At 35.5% G+C, this 21,314-nt stretch overlaps 2 protein-coding genes across 2 annotated transcripts in view; one reads left to right on the top strand and one right to left on the bottom strand.

Annotated features, from left to right (window-relative positions):
- MS3_00009738 (uncharacterized protein) overlaps positions 1–10,068 on the top strand; it is a 52,142-nt gene extending 42,074 nt beyond the window's left edge. Inside the window, exons 7-10 of the mRNA XM_051218140.1 lie at positions 181–435; positions 1,590–1,666; positions 5,837–5,988; positions 8,747–10,068. Of these exons, the coding sequence (XP_051073002.1) occupies positions 181–435; positions 1,590–1,666; positions 5,837–5,988; positions 8,747–8,772 (510 nt within the window). The 3' untranslated portion in view covers positions 8,773–10,068. The remainder of the gene's footprint in view (positions 1–180; positions 436–1,589; positions 1,667–5,836; positions 5,989–8,746) is intronic.
- Positions 10,069–14,219: 4,151 nt separating this feature from the next.
- PQBP1 (Polyglutamine-binding protein 1) lies at positions 14,220–20,936 on the bottom strand. The gene is made up of 5 exons (XM_051218185.1): positions 20,841–20,936; positions 18,088–18,177; positions 17,732–18,053; positions 16,136–16,974; positions 14,220–14,673 (listed from the first exon to the last, which is right to left on the bottom strand). The coding sequence occupies exons 2-5, from the start codon at positions 18,158–18,160 to the stop codon at positions 14,426–14,428; spliced, it is 1,482 nt and encodes a 493-aa protein (XP_051073003.1). The 5' UTR covers positions 18,161–18,177; positions 20,841–20,936; the 3' UTR covers positions 14,220–14,425.
- Positions 20,937–21,314: the final 378 nt, after the last annotated feature.

The raw sequence follows: 21,314 nt of genomic DNA on the forward strand, positions 1-21,314 counted from the left end.
TGAATCATGTCACCTCAAATCTTTATTCGCTGACCACAACTTTAATTGTTTATACCTACCCTACGTGGCTCATTCAATGGTTTCATGAATCAATATCAACTTTTTGATTTGATTTCCACTACAGTTTACACAAATTATTATGGATTGCCATATTTCAATACATTTTTCTCTTTGTGTCAGATAATTTCAACTACAAAATCCCCGCCGCCACCACCACCTCCAGCGTCACCGACATTATCATCAATTACTCAACCGAAAAATGACAAAACCAACCCAATAAAACGTACAGATTCTACACAGCAATTAAGAAAAGATTCCATTGATCAAAAATCTTCTATGCTAGCTGAAATTCAACGTCGTATACAAGCTAGACGACAATTAATCGATGCTGCTGAAGAAGAATGTGGTTTGCTTAAAAAAGACCATCATTTGGAAGTAATTAATTTGTCTCTTTTATTTTAAGATTAATAAGCTACCATTATTATTGTTGTTTTTCTCAATCTATCTCCGGTAATTTGATAGACTGATGTTACGACTGTGATAACTGGGACCGATGAACATTTAATTATCAGGTTTTAGATTGTCCTTCTGATTCATGACGGTTTAGCTTTTTTTAATTTTACTATTTAGCATGTTCATTGTTGTCATGACCTTGGTCAGACTACTTGACCCTGAGGGCAGAAAACCATCCTATTCGCTGACTAATGATCGACTACACGGATACTGATTGGCTGGCTAGAAAATAGAGAAGGGGTCTGTGGAAAACCCTTGATTCCCAAAATATATCTAATTCCAAAGGGTACACAAGCAATTATATAAATCATTTAACCAAAACACAATGTCTGAAAATAGGGCTCTTAGATTACGAAAATAGAATACAAAACCAGTGTTCAGATTACCGTAAATATCGAATAGATGAAGATATGACAGTAGTTTATAAATTTAACAAAAGCTTATAATTAATGTAATAAGACGGTCATAAAATGTTATTAATTACAGGGCAAAACCTAAGTAAACTAATATCCCAAAAAGTAGCTTCCATATTTTATCATCTTTTATCCATTGTTCTCTTCACAATAAATGTACTTCCTATAAGATTTAAAGAAATTCTTGTTTTAATCAAAACAAGGATGTGTCTAGTCTACTATTTCTTCGTCTTTCGTAAAGTGTTTTCAGCTGATGTTAAATCTTAAAATAAAAGAGCACTAGATAGTGCGGCTTTGTCTAAGTTTTAGACTCTGTAGCCAATGGGCATGCATAATGTCACATAGGTTTGAGCATCAAGCATTTTGAAGTCTCGGGATGAATATTTTACTTTAGGATCATCGAGTTAGGTTTCTGTAGTTCGCATTACTAGTGATTCCTATCCCATTATAGATTTATTTGGACTTTATCTATCTTATTTTGTGACTAGAACTTCGAAAATCTATCTTACTATTATTCTCTACTGAACACTATTGGCCATTATCTATGTAAATGTTTAGTAAATAATATGAACATTGAACTATTCTTTTCATTTCACCATAAAAAGTCCGTCTTCTTTTCTAAATTATATAAATTCTTAACCCTTAATTTTATCCACATTCTAGTCATCAAAATCTATCTCCATACCTTCTGAAAATACCGGTGTTATATCGACTAATTCGATCGATTCATCATTGAATAGGTAAGTTATTAAAACTTTTTTCAATATTACAATAAATAACATTTTTATACTTTTTTAGTATGAGTTATGTTGTAGGGAAGACGAGTTTTAACTATTCTTGAAGTAATCGTGACAATATTCTCCCCATTTTTCATCAATATTCTAAAATTTTACATAATTAATCTATTAAGATCTACGCGTTTTCCCCGTATGTAAATCGAAAAAAATTTATTAACTTATATATTTATTCATATATTCATAGAACATTTATCGTCTTGAAACTTTGTAAGGACACAAAAAGTTTTTCAGAAGTCTTTATATTGTTCCTGATCAGAGTTTAGATCTAGAGTTGATTTATATGTTACATGCAGTTTATACAGAAAGAATTGAATATTTGATACGTTTAAATTGTTATTTTTCACAATTGATTGATCACTGGGTGTTGATCAATGTCATGTATGTCAGGTCGTTCTTAGTGTAGATCGAATGCTATCGATCAAGTTGCAATGTGGCCGCTAGTCTAAGTGACTCGACATTGCATGCACTATGTTGAGATAAGATGGTGGTTGGAGGCAGTCAACAGGAAACCCCGGACCAGGGTTTCGTGCTATTTGGTACTCGTCAGCAAGGTGTACCTGTAATCTTGAGGGAACTGGTGCTCCCTGATGGATTTGATTCCGTGTCACCCAGCTTCACAGTTAGAGACGTTACCATTAGGCTATCCTGGCCGCGACCGACTTCGTGTAGGACTGAGATGTATTCACACTTGGTTGATCATTGGGTGGTGGTCACTGTCATGTATATCAGGTCGTTCTTAGTGCAGATCGAATGCTATCCATCAAGCTTAAATCTAATCACTAGTCTCTGACTGTGAAGCTGGGTGACATGGGATTGACTCCAGGGATCATCAATCCCCTCAAGATTACAGGTACACGTTGCTGACAAGTGCCAAATAGAACGAAACCCGGATCCAGGGTTTCCTGTTGACTGACTCCAACCATCATCTTATTGTTGTTTTTACTCTGTTGACAAGAAAAACCACTTTTCATTGTAATTTGAAATGTTATGAGCATTATGCAAAAGTACTTATGCTACTGGTTATACATTATTTAAAATAAAAGTCATTTTAGTTTTTGAATTTCTCGCAAAAACTGAAAAGTTGTTCTAATGCATCGGATTGACTCACCCCTATGCTTTGATCTTATTTAGCAATTCAAATTTCATATGGCGTACAGCTTGAATTCTAGTGTTGTTTTATGCTCTCGATTTCTCGGTTCCATGTTTTCTTCACAAAATTGGGCTTCTGTTCCTATCGTCGTTGGTGCTACCATTATTATTTCAACTCTTGCTTATCATACAGATTTGCGAGAGATTCTAAAAATGATTAATGAAGTTCTCACTTTTAAATTGGAAAATATTCATAAGCAAACATGGTGTTTTATGTATAATATAATGCTTTCAGTTAACGTTCTAACCGTAGCTGCTACCTTGACGTAATGGTCTGGCTTCCTTGTTATGATGACACAATCGAAATATACTGGCTGGAACAGTGGTTCCTTTAAGTCCTTCCACACCGAACAGATCTGTTTTGAGCAGTAAGACTAAGAGTGGCGAAAAAGTCGTACTTCTGATTGTACACGAGTGTGACATCAGTAAAGTGTTTCTCTCAGACAGTAAGGATCGATAGCGATGCTACTTCCCAAAAATGTCACTTTGCAAATTACTCCATGGATTTTCGTCCCTGGTTTAGGCCTTTTAAAGTACGAAGCTGACACATCAAAAACTCCTCATAGAAATTCCTCATGTGACTGGCCTTAAGCAGTTGTCTCTTGGGCTTTGCAGTCACTAGAACCACCATTAACCCAGTTCCTTTTTCAGGTCCTTAAAGAAGAAATATCCTTCTACGATGTGGGCAACCAATAAGTGACGAGCGTCCCCCTTACCTCTAACAGCATTTGAGATCATCTTGTTCACGACGAAGTCCCTCCATCACTTCTTAATATTTCTATTCTTACTATCAATTTTCCTCGTATGTTATCATGTTGTCACCAGCTGGGCTGGAATAAATATGACAATATCTGTTTAAGCATATTTTTGTTTAGAGACTACATAATCCTTACCCATGAATAGTTTTTATAAGCAACAGTTCGGATTACTTTCAATGTCTTAACCTGTATTGAAATCAAGAATTAGTCCATTGTACTGTTGACAGTTGTATACTGGTGATCGAAAAGTAGAACAACTAAAACTGGATAAAATCTACTGACTTTTTTCAGCGATTTTCTTCACACTAATATCTATTGTATTGTGTACTGTACTAGACCAATTCATTACTAAATTTTGATGACAAAATCTCCCGACTCGACCAATTTGAATACTAAGTATGTCTCATTTAGACAACTGTGATCATAAATGGAAATCAAGCTTAATTGTGCTAAAGTGCATTGATACTGTGGGATATGTCTGTATAAATAATAATTTAAAGCATAATGGTTTTGTACAACTGTTCACTGTTGACTTACGGAAGTTAAGTTATTGAAGTAACTCATCTGGAATCCTTCGAGTAAGATTTTATCCTAATTCTCAGTGATCAATTACAGTCTTGGTAGTGTCTATTTATTTTCTCATCACCCAGTGTTACGATCAGATGACCTATAACTGAACTGTACTGACCCAAAAAAACTTCCTGTACTAAGATAGTTGCATAAATTACATACTGTCTAGTAAACATTCTCATGTTTAGTTCTTTGTTATGATCAAATTTAAATACACCTAGAGATGAATAGACTCCCGCAAAATTGAAAATACACCGTATTGACGAATATTACCTAGTTAACAGACATTTTGGCTTTTGTCATCAGTCGCCTAAAATAATAAAAATATGCATTGTAATGTGTATTTATTGGGTTTTGTTGTGACTTTATGGCCCTCTAGTTATCACGTAATCTACTCGCCAATCAAAATACGACTTTTCCACTCTTGTACTGTTCTAAACCAATGACGTTCGTTCAGTCTGAGCAGCCTAGCCCGCCCAGCTGAGTCCATAATGCCTATGACAACCTCCACTATGAGAATCATTTATTTCAGACATACTGAGTTTACATATCAACCAAACAGACCGCAACGCACCATAAAATAAGAAATAACATACAAAATCAAGCCAAAATGTGGCTGTGAACGTGGGGGACAGTAATTAATAAACTGAGTATAATTTAAGAACAGTAAATCGTATAATAATAATCTATAAGTCAAAATGAAGCTTATAATAAGAGGAATATAAATATACTGTTATTTCTCGATAAGAATAATGAATGGTAATTTTTGGGATCTATTTGTGGACCAATACTATGCTTATATTTTTATCGTATAATTGTTAGATAACTAAACTGTTCATATTCATGTCCCTCTTATTATGAGCTTTGTTTTGATCTATGAACTATTATTATACGATTTACCATTCTTGAACTATGCCCCGTCTATTAATTACTACCTCCCTCATTCACAGCCACATTTGGCTAAATCTTGTACAAATGTTGTTTCTTATTTTATGGTACGATATGGTCTGTTTGATTGGTATATAAACCTAGTGTGTTTGAAATGAGTGATTCATATTGCAGAGGCTGAGATTGCTGTTCTGGACTTAATTGGCTGAGCTAGACAGGAAGCAGGACCGATAGTACTCTAGACTGCTCCCACGGGTTTTATGTGTCACTGGTCCGATCGATAAGTCACTACTCCCTAATTTGTGGTCACAAGTATAACATATACACATTCTAATTACTGAATAGTTCTACCATAAGAATATATCGATAATATTAGTCCATTAATAGGTCTCGGAAGTTACTCATAATTTCATCTTCACTAGGATATAACAGGTTTATTGATCACATCACATGTTTTTGATTGAGATCATGAACCTATTGATGTTAGACCATCATTGAGAACCTGGAAGGACTGGACGACCGTTTCGTCCTATTGTGGAACTCCTCAGCAGTGCGCATTGACGATCCCGCTCCCGGGATTCGAGCCCAGGGTCACCAGTTTTGCGCGCGAACGCTTAACCTACTGGACCACTGAATGTGTTTCATTAGATCATGGTAATTTATATGAAATCAACGAATAAATTCATTCCGAAAAAAGAAAATATGTCAATTTATAATTCCCAAATGTTTGTTTTTTCTTCTTCTTCAGCCGAAATGTTAATACATCTAATTGTTCCACAATATCAAATATTATAAATTCTGATTCATCACTTACTCGTTCAGAATTGGATAATTTACGTCGTGAAATTATTATTGAACTACGTAAAGAAGTTCAATTGGCAAAAAATGAAATTATGGATTGTAAATACCTTTTTTTTTAATCTATTGATTATAATTGTTGATGTTTCTATTGTCACTGAAATTTACCAGATAGTTAGGAAATATTTCTTTAAATAGATTATTTCAATTTTGAGAAGAATAGTTTTGTTAGGTCTATGAAATCTCTTAATTGATTTGTGATTGGTACTGAAACCTAGATTTCAATGAAGCGTTGTGGGGCGTGCTACTTATATTGACATAAGTAGTATGTGACGCGTGTCAGGAATGTAATGTCTGGCAGCAGAAGATGGGGGAAGATCAAGAAAGGAAGAACGGGAATAGAAAGTAATTAGTATAGAAATGCAAGAACAATGAAGTCCGAGAAAATTATTGAACATTTTGCAAATTAGGTATTATAGTATGGGTTTTCTATGTTACCAAGTAACTCTAATCTTGTGCTAAATATAATTCGGTTGTCCTTCACCTGTGTTCTCCTTCACTACAGCGTCATGGAAACACAAAAGCTGCTGGTATGAATTTATTTAACCTCATATGATTTATTTACATTCAGATTAACAGTTAGACTTTTACAAGTTGAAGTAAATAGTATTTAACATCAATTACTCATTAACTTACTGTGTGAATACCTATTTACCAAATCATACAATTAAGCATATGTAGCTAACACCTATAATGCATTAACTATGTTGTGTAAGTATAACTCAGGATGTGATCACGCGTCATTAATGATTGGGAAAACTCAGATTCATAGGTCATTCGCGGTTCAAGCGGCTAGGTCATCGCTCTCCATATCAAGTTTTCATCACGAAATGATATCTGTGCTACATCTACTCAACCGCCACCTATCTTGACACGTGATATTCCCAGTTGTAGAAGGAGATTGTAACCGAGCTAGTGGCAAACAAACCAAGACGCGACATTATTCTATTCAATCATTGACCATTGGACTGAACCGTGTTACTAGGTGTAGAAAACCTGATTGAGGGTCACAAGCTCATCTTGATCAAATGACTAAAGACTTTTGGGTAACTTAGCTCAGAACCGATCACAGATGCACTCTCTATCTTCTTTTATTACATCATACGTTTTAAGGTTATGCTATGTCTTCTGTTCATTCTTTCTCAAATTTTAACTTCTATTTCCCTGATTTTTCTCACTAACACTGATATAACCATTATCTCTACGACTTTGGTATTCATCCTGATAATATTATTTGTCTATGCTGATGTGTTGTGACAATTATGCCATGCTCTACGTTGACTGACAGATTGACACTAACTAGGAGATTATTGAATACTCAAAAATGCTGAAGAGTTATTTTATTCTAGGTTTAAGACTATTAGAAGTTAATTTTTATTTGCTAGTCAGAATCGATTAAAATCTTTGAAAGCAAACTCAACTAATAAGATTGAATTTATGTACTCAGCTACTTGACAATATTCCTTGTTTTTAAAGGCTAATGATTGGATTGATTATGCTATCCAATATTATAAACTGAAGTACATGTGTTTGAACACCATTACAATATAATAGTGAAAAGTTTCTTACTTTTAACAGGTATAGCCATGTAACTTTCTAATCTATGTAATTATCATTATATTTGGTTGAAAATATCTTTATTACTCACCTCCTACTCCATTGCTGTAATATAAACTATTATTATTTGCATTTTCAATGGTGAGTATGAAAGATGTATGAACTTTTACATTTCACAAATTGCATCACTTCAAAAAAGACCTCAATGAAAACCTACATGAGTTTGTAATAGTTGAGATAATCGAAGACAGTTATTACGCGTCTAGTAATTATGCTTGTCGTTTGGTTTCCAAAATAAAACTGGCGAGACTCTAATTTAGGGACGACGTTTGAACAACCTTGACAATTATTAGCCAATCAGAAGACAGTTAGTATAAAGTAAAAATATATTATAAGAAAGTAATGAATTACAGTGGATATTCTTCTTTTACATGATTTAAAAACTTGTTAAGGTTTGATGAAGGTTCAGAGATTCTGAATTCATAATGCATACGGTATAGAAACTCGCCCATAGGGTTAGGGTAACGGTTAGGATTAGGCTAGGGTGGCGAGGTTCTAATTTAGAGACGAGCCTAAAAGAAGCGTTTGAGCAATTTCAAGGTCACGGAGCCAAGTTCAACACATGATGCTAACATACGATCAGTTTACAGCGAATTTTAGAGCAGAGGTTTTTATTGAGAGGTCACAACCCTAACCCTGTGGACGAGTTTCTATACCGTATGCATTATGAATTCAGAATCTCTGAACCTTTATCAAACCTTAACAAGTTTTTAAATCATGTAAAAGAAGAATATCCACTGTAATTCATTACTTTCTTATAATATATTTTTACTTTATACTAACTGTCTTCTGATTGGCTAATAATTGAAATTGTTCAAACGTTTCTGATTGACTCGTCCCTAAATTAGAGTCTCGCCAATATCCATTTATTATCATGCTAGATCCTGTGATCATCGTTATTATTTATTTGAGACCCATTAATTTTGATTGATATTTTCTTTATACCTTACTATTGCTAAATTATTTCGTTACTACAGTTTGAATGAGTTTGAGTTTAACGCATTCTGAGAACATTGATTCTTCGATACATTGGGTTATATCCACATAATGTACACAAAATTGAAATTTAAGTAGAATAATAATATATTTGTACAAAGATAAATATTGATCAGAAATAGAGATCAATTATGTTCATAATCACTAATTTATCATTCATAATTTCCCTTTCATTACATTTTTCAAGGTATCAAATTGTATAAAGCTGTTTAACTGTTGGGACTATGCACTCGTTTGATGTTTGTGTACACGTTATTTGGATAAACACAGCTGTCCTAAAAATATTGAACATTTGATCAACTTATACTATTTCACATTATAATACCATTCTATCACCAAATTGAAATTTGTAATTATCTATTTGTTTGTTTGTTTATTTTTTCTTCTCTATTTTGTTTGGATTGGCTTCTAATACTTTTGAAATCCTTAAAAACGAATGAATTAATTGCACATCTCATTTTTTCACATTCAGTGAATGTGTCCAATTCTTGGAATGTCACTTCTTTTATGTTTTACATCTGTTAAAACGTATTATTACATTCCATTTATTTATTAGTTTTCTTTTTTTTTGTTTTGCTTGTTTATTTATCTATTTATATAAATATGGAACATAATACTTAAAAATAACACACATTGTTCAGTAGGATAAATGAATGATGATGGGCTTAGTACCTTCTGTCATTTGTTTAGATTACCTCATTATTATACGTTTAGTAGTGTGGATGCTACTTCTTTCTAGGTTATTTCCTCAATTGTGTATGGTCATTGTTTGAATCATCTATGTATCCACACAAAAAAAGGGGAGTATATTGTAAACGTCTCTTTTTAATTCTCAATTTATTTTTTATTTAAATTGGATTAGGCTTTTACTATTATTAATGTTACTCCAATTATCGATTTAATTTAATTATTACCTCATATAACTAGTTGAAATTTGTTATGTGGTCATTATTCGCACAATTATCTATCCAATTTGATTGTTTAATTGAGAATTGGAAGTCATATATACTAGGCGGTATTCTTACATTGAAAAACAAAACAAACATGTATGCATGTACAAATAGCTGAGCTTTTGTTTGTATTTTTCATTTTCGTAATTAATCTCTCCTTATTATCATGATGTATCCTGTTTTGATTTCATTTTATTCATCTTTTTCACGTATATTATATAGTGCCTCAGAGTAATTGCAAATATACATATATGCATTGTAGAATGTTAATTACTTTCCTTAATTCTCATTTTATGTAAACACTTTCTTGTTTATCATTGTTCTTTTAAAATGATGATGATGATAATGATAAAAATACATACACATAATATATATTCTCGCATAATATGGTCTCATTTAATTAACGTTGATGGTAGTGAAGTAAGTCATGAGCAGAAGTCATCATTTTCAATGGAAAATAGATATGTCTATAGTACGGCATTTATAAGAAGCAAACTAAGTTTAATTTTCTTGAACAGATAAATCACAAATGAACTATCTGTATCCTTAGTGTTTTAGGCTTTTAGTAGTTGAGTAAGAAATATAGTTCATTGTAAAATTGAGTTATATAGCTTTATCTTGATTATGGATGTTGAATTAGTAGTCTTTATTTAATATTTAGAGCAATAAAATTTTATTTCATTGGAGTGTAATATCAAAAGTTTCTTATATTAGACAATAATGATATCTGACTATTCAAACCAATGACTAACAAAATTCACACGGAAATGATTCAAATTGAACATTTTGTCCATTGTAATAATGATATAAACTCTGGCTGTAGATCTTCTAGGGTTACTGCCGGTCCCAAGCCCGGGTAAAAGGAGGAGGGTTGGGCATGGGGTCCGCAATCCGTAGAAAACAACATTGCCTAGGAAGCGTTAGTCAGAAAAAAACTAATTAAACCATCTATACTCTAGCCTGGGAATCGAAGGGTCTTCCATTTAGAAGAATTATGACGCCTCACGATGAAAGCCAAAATCCTTCGGAAATCATGAGGCCGACACCCGTCCAAACAACTAGAGAAGCAATTAGTATCGGTATATGGAATCTCCAAACAATGTGGGAGACTGGAAGGACCAGTCGAATAGCAACGGAAATGAGTAGATTCAACTTGGTGGTTCTCGGATTCAGTGAAACCCACGGGACCTAGGCTGGACAGCAAATATTAGATTCGAAAGAGATTCTGTTGTACTCTGGCCATGAAGAAAAAATGCTCTGATGCTGTCCAAGTAAGCACGAAAAGCACTCATAGGATGGGAATCTCGTGGATCAAAGATCATAAAAGCATTCTTTAAAACAAAGAAGGATGGGATCACAATGAATTTTATGCAGTGTTATGCACCCGTCAACGATAGCAATGAAAGTGATAAAGATCAATTTTATTAGAAGCTCCAGTCGATCGTAGAGAAGTGCCGAGGAAAGGGCCTGACCATCCTGATGAGAGGCCTAAACATCAAATTCGGAATGGACAATACCGATTATGAAGATATCACGAGCTGACACGGACTGACCGCGAGAATGGCGAGAGACTTGCAAATTTATGTGCATTCAACGAACTGGTTATAGGCGGCACAATATTCCCACACAAACGCATACACAAATCTACATAAGTCTCATTGGACCACACCACCGAGAACCAGATAGATCATATTTGCATCACTAGGAAATTCAGGTCAATGGAAGAAGTGAGGACTAAGGGAGGGACTGACATAGTTTCAGATCACAACCTGATGGTTGCCAAGATGAAACGGAAGCTAAAGAAACACTGGACAGCTGGGTAAACAACATTACAGAGGTTCTATATAGCCCTCCTTCGAGATGCTGAAAAACTCGATGAATTCAAGATAACTCTCAACAACAGGTTCCAAGCCTTACAAGATCTACTCAAGGAAGAAGAAACTACTATGAAGGACAACTAGAAAGAGATCACAGAAGCACCAGCTTCAACGTGTCACGAGGTTCTGAGCCGCAAGAAGCATCGTCATAAGGAATGGATCTCTATGGAAACCCTAGACACGATTCAAGAGAGGAAGTATGAGGACCCGAGAAGCATAATGAATGGTAATTTTGGAATTTTTTTATGGGTCAATACTAAACGTATACTTTTATTGTATAATTATGATATGATGGAAAGAAGAGTCAATTTTCGATTGATTTACTCATTATGAGTTTTATTCAACATTGACATCCATTTTTGATTCAACGTGAGGATCATTCAGTGTAGTATTTGATTTGTTTTCCCAGTACGATATTTTCTTTTGTATAATATACGATATTCTTGCATTAACTTGACATGAACTATGCTCAGTAAGTGATTTGTTATAAGTGAGTATGTGATTTCATCCTAATTATTAATCAAAATGGGTGTACAATCAATATATAAACCAGTGTATTTTAGACTATTTTGATCATCATCATCATCGTCGTGTTTTTGGGCTAATAAATCATCACTTATATCAGTCTTGTGTTCTTACTTCACGCCGTAGGAATTGCAGGGGTCCCTCGTTCCCAGTATAAGTGATCAGCGCTTTTTCCGGCACAACAACTGCGACGACCAAATACAACAGGAGGACAGCAATTAACAACAGCCGGACAAGAACAGACAAAGTCAAGGCACAAGCTGAATACACAGAAACAAACAAGCAAGTGAAGAGCAGCACTAGAGCTGAGAAGCGGAAATACGCGGAAGACCCAGCAACGACAGTGGAAAAAGCTGCAACAGAAGGAAATGTGAAACAACTATATGATACAACGAATAAACTGGCAGGGAAATTTAGTAAACCAGATAAACCGGTCCAGGCATAGAGTAAGTAACGCAGTCGTTAGGTAACGGGTACTAGGTAAGAATGGCAAATCGATGGATGAAGTAGTGAAACTTCATCAGTTGAGGTGGCTGTGATACGTGTTACGTATGCCCAACGACCGACTGCCTCGACATGCAATGCTCAGTGGTATAGGAGTAGGTTGGAAAAAAGCTAGGGTCAGCCACACCAAAACATGGCACAAGTCCATGAAGTCACTGACAAGTGGACTGAGCCATGTTGGTAGGTGTAGACTATCTGGTTGGGGACCGCAAGATGATAGCAACCGATGGTTAGAGACCTTGAATGACATGGCCCAAAATCGTTCACAATAGCACCCACTCTTTGTGTTCCCCAAAATTCTAATCTGAATTCTTCATGTCCCTTTTTTGTTTTCTCTTTCCACATTTATTTCACTGGATTATACTCCTTGAATAACATCTTCAAACCCTAATCTTTCCTATAACTGCTTATACTCTTACTTCCTTTACCACTAAGGGATTTGAATCGACAACTGCATCTCTGTGCTAATGTGGTGTGGCAACTCAAACTGATGTACGTACGTACGTACGAGGTTCTACGTTGTTACTGACTGACTGTCTGACTGCTCCAGGACAAAGAAGGCAAGCTAATCACTGAGATTCAAGAACAAAGAAACAGATGAGTGGGACACTTCGAGTAACCCTCAAATAGATCAGCTCCGTCGAATCCACCGGATATCGAAGTAGCACCTACAGAGCTTCCTATAGATATCACTGCATCAACGATCGGAGAGATCAGGATGGCCATCAGACAAATGAAGAGTGGGAAGGCAGCAGAACCTGACAATATACCAGATGAAGCGCTGAGGTCAGACATAGAAGTAACTGCAGACATGCCCCACATTCCATTCAGGAAGATTTTGGTGGAAGAACAAGTGCCGACAGACTGGAAAGAAGGACACTTCACCAACATACCAAAGAAAGATTTGAGTGTGAGAACTCAACTACAGAGGCATCACACTATTATCGGTACCAGGAAGTGTCCAACAGTGTTGCTGAACCAGATGAAAGATTCAGTTGACGTCCAGCTTCGAGATCAGTAGGCTAAATTCCGTGAGGATCGGTTGTGCACAGACTAAATCGCGACATTAGGTATGATCGTCGAACAATCAGTTGGATGGAACTTATGATTATACATCAACTTCTTTGACTACGAGAAGGCGTCTGACAGTGTGGATAGAACATTATGAAACTTCTTTGACATCATGGAGTACTTGAGAAAGTCGTCATCGTCATACAGAATTAATAAGATGCACTACTCTGCATAGTCGTGTGGAGAACCAATACAACCATCATCAAAATGGTACAAGTAGTTATAAAAAATTGTCTACGAAAGATACTCAATGTCCGTTGGCCGGAAACCATCAACAACAGCCTAATGTGGGAGAGAACAAATCAGCTGCCAGCTGAGGAGGAAATTAGAAGACGTTGAAAGTGGATAGGACATACATTATTGAAATCACCAAGCTGTATCACGAGGCAAGCTTTAGCTTGGAATCCTGAATGGGACGGAAAAGAGGAGGACCGAAGAACACATTACGTCGGGAATCGGAAGTAGGCATGAAACTCCGCCTGTAGCTCTTCTAGAGTTACTGCCGGTCCCAAGCCCGGGTAAAGGAGTAGGGTTGGGCATGGGGTTAGCGACACCATCCTGTAGAAAACTAACTCTAAAGAAACGCTAACCAGAAAAAAATAATGAGAAGGATGAATAGCAACTGGAAATAATTATCCAAAACAGAGTTTGATAGAGGATGCTAGTGGGCGACCTATACTCCTCCAGGTGGGATAACAGGCCTGAGTAATAAAGTAATAACGATATATTTGGACTTGATAACTAAAACTTAATGAGGAAGTCATTAGTAACAATTGTTCTTTCTGATGTTTTTCGCTCATGAATAACTATTTAAGTATGATTTTTTTTATAATTCATCGATGGAGAAAGTATCTTTTGAAGACATCAAACTATTTAATGGGTTTTTTTTAATAAATTGAAATTCTGTTGAAAAGTAAACAATGAGTGTACAGAACAACTTCAGTTATTAGATTCATCTTGCCTTTCCTCTTCATGGACTTTAGCTGCAGCATTTGCACGTAAAACATCACCAGGATTAGGGTATGGACGTTGTTGAAATAATGGTCCCGATGCAGTGCTATCTACACCTGTCTTAGCCGATGGTGCTCCAGTAACCCCTTCTAAGCCTGAACTCCATGTTCCACGTGGTATATCACCATAAGACGCTGGATCCATTGGGTCTAAGGGTCCGAGAGTTGCTGCGCGACCTTCAAGGAAGCATAAGAAAAAGTAATTAAATATGACAGAAAACGAGGTCTGTTAGTATCCTATCTTGACACTTCTGCGCTAAAGTAGTGACGATCTACAGTTTCGATTAGACATTTTATAACGAAAGCTTTAGTCAAACTGCATGGATTGAAGACTTTGTAACTCGGTAAGAAAATCTGAACTAAATTATAAATATTAGTGAATGCATTTAAATTAATAAAGAATAAGCTATTACACTAAACCTTAATGTTTTAAATGTGTATATGTACCTCAAATAGGGATTGCTATATATAAGCAAAGGCAGTAAAAATTATCAAGGCAATGAATTAAAAACTATATTGTCGACACAGTCCAAAGATAGAAAATAGTTCTAGTGCTACTTTGACCGATTAGGAAGATCTACTTAGAATCTCAAACTGTAGATTAAGACTAGTTCGAAAACCTCAGTCAGGAAATTTGCACCCTACACGAATTAGATCAACAATCAGTGACTATAGGTTGATTATACGTTCCGGCTCGGCCATCACTAGCTTCTCAACTTCTATGTTAGTCAGATGAATTATTGTTACCCCTCCCCCTGAACACTAATGGGACGCTTGACTCCCTAGGACGAATAACAACGATACTGTAATATATAGGATTGGCATGCAATACTATAAAACGTACCCAGAGATTAATCTACCTCACGTCCACTCAGCTCAGACTAAGAACATGTCATCAGCCTGGTTAACACATATTATTATGAAAAATACACGTGATAGGAAAAATACACATTACAAGTCGCATATGTTTGACTATCTACCCATCTTTCCGTGAGGTCAGCTAATCGCCTTCAATTTCCACCTACACGAAACCGGTATAAGACGTCAATGTCGCAAATTGCTAAGGATTTGTAACACATTCGAATCACGTTAGTCGGCAAAGGTTTACAATCTCATATATAGCCAGTACTCTTTGCTTGCTCCAATATTAATAACTCTGTAAGGTCAACATACTCAAGTAATGCTTTGAACTCATCTTGTTTTTTTCTAAGGTTACAACAATAAATACATATTAGTGTAGAGCCTTGAAGAAAAACTAATCGAAAAGGAATGCTTTTTCGCTCTCTAATAAATGTCCAAGTGGAAATTTTCACTGTTATTTATTTGTATTTCATATTAAGCATTGTATTATTCGATATTATTGTTCTGTATATTTACTTGTTTTTGTCGGTTGTATTTCACCAACTAATGTTATGATATCTGGTATTTCTGAGCTGCTATTTTGTCTTGTTGATTTTCTTGTAACGTGTTAGAACGAAGCATGGTAACTAGAATCTACACATGCTTGTAACAAACCCTGTGATCTTTATTAAAAAATTACTGGATAACTGTTACTATTTAAATAATAACGCCGAGTCTACTTCATGGAAGTAATAATAATAATGAAATACTTCTAAAAATATTGTATAAATCCACTTACGTTTCCTATCCCTATCTCTATATCTAAAACGATTATTATCAGATGTCTCTGCTGGTTGATTCCAACCGCGTGTAGTAGTACCACTAGCGTGATCATCAGAGTGATTTTTAACTTGTGATGGAAACAATGAAGATGATTCAGATGGTCGGTTCCATTGGGTTGGAGGATAGATTAGATGAGCTGGTGGTGGTGGGGGAGGGGGAGGAGGAGGAAATGTAGGAGGTGGTGGATACTCATCTCTAGAGTTTTGTAAGTTAGATTCCATTTCAATATTTTGGTTATGACTGTTGTTATAATAATTTTCAGTTAAAGGAACTCCATCGGGTGATTCTTCATCTTCATCAACTTCATCCTCTAATTGATTGTACTCGTTAAAATTAGCTGTATCAGATAGTTTTTGTGTTACAGCCTCATGTTCGTTAGTTGATTGGTTGAAATCATTATAATCATTGGATACACTTCTCTGGTGATTATTTTCTGATTCAGCATCCTGCCAGCGAGATGAATTATTTCGTCTAAACAAGGCTCTATTAGTATCATGTTCAGGAGATCTAGATGTTTCACGTCTAGATCGTTTAGATTCTTTTATTTCATCAGAATCATTATCTTCACTTTCACTGCCTGATCGATTACTGCCGGAATCACTAGATCTACGCCGTGAATCTTTTCGTTCTGCTGCTAAAACTGCAGCAGTAGCAGCTTCAGCTGCAGCTCGAGCTGCGTCACGTTCACGTAACGTATTGGCCCGAACAATACTACCAGGTTGACTGATTTTAGCACGCGGATGTAACGGAGACAACCAGCATACATCATCTGTTTTAGTATTCCAGTAATAAAATCTGTAAAAGAGAAAAATACGTCGTCATACATCAAGGACAATATTACCTGATGATGGAAAAAAAGAGAATTACAGATTAATCAATGACACTATGGGTTATTTTAATTATCAATAAAAATAAATTACATTAGTTTAGGTAAGTTTTTGTCAAAGCTTACACTTATGAAATTCTTAAAGAATTATTAGCGTTAAGGAGAGCTCGTTTCTAGTTGTAAACTTATTTTTTTAAACCTTTCTAACTATATTGTTACGTCAACGTTGTTAGCGTAAACCATGTGAAACTAAAGATTGGTATAAGGGTTAGTTCAGTCCATTACACGTTAACTTAATTGAAGTCTATTAAATGAAATGTCTCCTCTAAAAACCTAACAACATTAGAATTTTCAATTACAGACCAGTATAAATCACCAAAATTACGTGATACATAGCATTGTAATAAGCATAATAGAAATGTCTCAAGTTTAACAATAATAATATCTATCCATCAAAGAATTATATCAAAAACGCTTAATTATTTCAATAATGGAAGGTTTTTCATTGTGAAAGCATATTGGCTGAAAGACTATCGAAAATCATGAAGCAATAAAGTTCTGTTTTGTCCTAGACTGGGACCCTCTGGCAATGCTTAATCTTGACCACCTATAGGATGGAAATCAGAATTTTCAAGTCTTACAGCCGGTACATTTTAAGACCAGTGTTAAGGATTAATTTCGTCATGGTAAAGTAATAACAAACCAGATAATAAATGTTGGACTTACCTTCCAGTCACTGGATCACCAACTTCAATCCAATGGCTTGGGAGTGGGTAACGACGTAGCATTCTGCTTTTCAAACGAATGTTTGTTAGATCAGGGTTGAACTTTCTTCGCCCGTATCGTTCGTAACAATATGGTGAACAAACATGATACGGATTAGCTTGACTAGGGCACTCAGCACATTCATGGATTAAAACCCCATTCTCGATAATAGGTACAGGACTGACCGTGTAACATTTCTTAACGTTAAAAGGCTGATCAAACGATACTGGTAACACTGGTTCACTTTCTTCATCATAATTCTCAGCAAAAACTTCCTCCACAGCTAAATTCCAGTCAGTGGCTATAATTAAACCTACCTTCTTCCTGTGGACCGGCGGAAACAATACCACGTTTTTTAAGTCGAGCAAGAAGGGCTGGTGGAAGAGGCATATTGGTATAAAGCTATTCTAAAAGCCAGAACACGTGTAGATGAAACAATACTAAAATAGGAACTAAATAGTTTGAATTATTAAAAAAGAATTATTAGCAATATCATAATAATGAATACCATACACGTGGTCTTACAAGCAAGATGTTACATTCACCTTATATGCGATAACTAATGATGGATATTTGGAACATATGAAAAGCTAATGTCCTCCTTTAAAGTGTAGTTTCAGGTCGATGGGCGTGGCTTAGTGGCTGATCAAACTGATTTGCCAGCATCCTATCAGAAGTTCGAATCCCGCTTCAACTATTTTTTCTAGGTTAATCGAGTGGAAATATTAGCTCTCGAATATGTGCAAACTTCAGTTGATTATCGAGATACACTTTCATGAAGAGTTGTTTTTAAAGCTATCAGACGGTTTTTGCCTGGCGCTTGCCGCTTTTACCACTTTTATTTAAATAATAAGGAATGTGACCCTAATTAACTCCTACTTTTCTGAAATTTCTTGCTTCTGAGTTCCGAAATTGTGGATGAGATACATTACACACTAAATCTTACTAACCAATGATGATGATAAACTCAGTATCCTTAAAAACAACAAACAGCTTGAGCTAGAACTCAAGAACATACGGCTCCTCAACAGAAAATTCTGTCGTACGTGACGAGTATGGGATTATGATCCAATCAACCAATAAATGGGAAATGATGGCGAACAAAGTGGAAATAAAGGGGAAAATGCGTTGGAAAACAAAAGGGGAAATAATGGGGAAACGCGCCAAAATGTCTGCTTTTTTGTCTGTCTGTCTGTCTGTCTGGGGGAATTAATGCGGATATTCCCCTTTACATCCCTCTGTGTTTCACATGTCGCTGAATTGTCTCCTCTTCTCCTAAATATACGCCGAATTGTCTACTTTTCGCCTAAACATGCACCGATTTATCTTATTTTGCTTCCACTTTTAAAAAACTTTTGGCATAACCCCAAACGTCTCTTGTGTTCGTCTTTATTTCCACAACACCACACGAAAACTGCCATCCACGTAAAAAATGGTATATGTTTAAAGAAATTTATTGAAAAGAAAAGAACGCAATATTGTACAACATTATGAGTGGTCGGCAGATGCTAGAGTATCAATCGTCATGCACTTTAATTGTAACTGCCAAGTCTTATTGTAATTTGAAAAGATCTACAAAAAAGGACAGTTGATGTATTATTAATTAGACACGTGTACTTAATTGCAAGTGCATTTAAAATCAAACAGGCTTTCTCAACACTTAGTCAAAGAGTTTCTCATGCAAGTAAAAAGTAAGCGCATGTTTAAAAAAGTTTATTGAAAACGAAGTTGAACATGATAAATATTCCACTGGTTATTTCCTTTCGTAACGCCTACTCGACTATTGAGAATCAAAATAATCTTTTTGTAAATTCTGAAATATAAGGAATAAAAAGTTACAACGATATCAGAAGTGCAGGTTTTACGGCTGCATACGAAGTAGGATACGTTTCCTTTAAACTTTAGGTGCATTAACTAATCGGTTCCTGTCATCATTTGTCAACCAAAAAGACCTTGCGAAACTGTATAACAGCGCAACGCAAGGTTATTTTCACGACATGAGAGACAAATTACAAAGGCGTCATTGAAGAAAACAAGAACATGTATGTACTAACTTAAAGTGATAACTATTCTCTGCTGCTCTATAGGTACAGTCTTCAGTGTTAACGGACATAACCATAAACGAAGCTTCAAGTAGCTAGGTATGCAAAAAAATATCATCTAGATATCGTTGTAACTTTTTATTCCTTATATTTCAGAATTTACAAAAAGATTATTTTGATTCTCAATAGTCGAGTAGGCGTTACGAAAGGAAATAACCAGTGGAATATTTATCATGTTCAACTTCGTTTTCAATAAACTTTTTTTAAACATGCGCTTACTTTTTTACTTGCATGAGAAACTCTTTGACTAAGTGTTGAGAAAGCCTGTTTGATTTTAAATGCACTTGCAATTAAGTACACGTGTCTAATTAATAATACATCAACTGTCCTTTTTTGTAGATCTTTTCAAATTACAATAAGACTTGGCAGTTACAATTAAAGTGCATGACGATTGATACTCTAGCATCTGCCGACCACTCATAATGTTGTACAATATTGCGTTCTTTTCTTTTCAATAAATTTCTTTAAACATATACCATTTTTTACGTGGATGGCAGTTTTCGTGTGGTGTTGTGGAAATAAAGACGAACACAAGAGACGTTTGGGGTTATGCCAAAAGTTTTTTAAAAGTGGAAGCAAAATAAGATAAATCGGTGCATGTTTAGGCGAAAAGTAGACAATTCGGCGTATATTTAGGAGAAGAGGAGACAATTCAGCGACATGTGAAACACAGAGGGACGTAAAGGGGAATATCCGCATTAATTCCCCCAGACAGACAGACAGACAGACAAAAAAGCAGACATTTTGGCGCGTTTCCCCATTATTTCCCCTTTTGTTTTCCAACGCATTTTCCCCTTTGTTCGAAATCATTCCCCCATTATTCGTTGATTGGGTTTCAGTAAATATAACTTTTGAAGCCAGTCATATAAAAAGTCAAAGCAAATTTTTAAATTCTGAATATTCTTAGTATAATACATAACCCAAATACCAAACAAAAACACACTAAGATAAGACTTAATCGCTCTAACCTTGAAGTAGAGATTCGATGAGAATAGCCCGCTTAAATCCAATATCCTTGGTACGAGACTGTATAAAGTGGTTGATTTCTTTACGTTATTTTCGTGTTTTTGTTTTGCATGGTTCCAGGTTTTCAGCAATTTCTTACGGATGTTGGTCTAGTCACTCGATTGCTCTAATCTTAGTCAGTGTAGCGGTAAATATAACCCTAAAATAAATAGTTCATTAAGTCTTCAACGTTGATACCGATCTCCAGATCACAGTTGAGTACCTGCTGCTACGTACTGCTCGCAACAGCTAGCTAGGTTAGATAAAACACTTCTCGTCATATCAAATATCTCTTAAATGTTATCCTTGAACTCCTGCATTTCTAACTTATGTTCTGACTATGTTTGGAATCTCTAGACTATCAAGATGTTACGGACAAGAGTGTTGTCAATTTACATGGCATCTTTAGTGGTGAACTTGACGTGTACTGATACGCC

This window comes from Schistosoma haematobium, chromosome 1 (assembly GCF_000699445.3).
Source record: "Schistosoma haematobium chromosome 1, whole genome shotgun sequence".
In the NCBI taxonomy this organism is placed as follows: domain Eukaryota; kingdom Metazoa; phylum Platyhelminthes; class Trematoda; order Strigeidida; family Schistosomatidae; genus Schistosoma; species Schistosoma haematobium.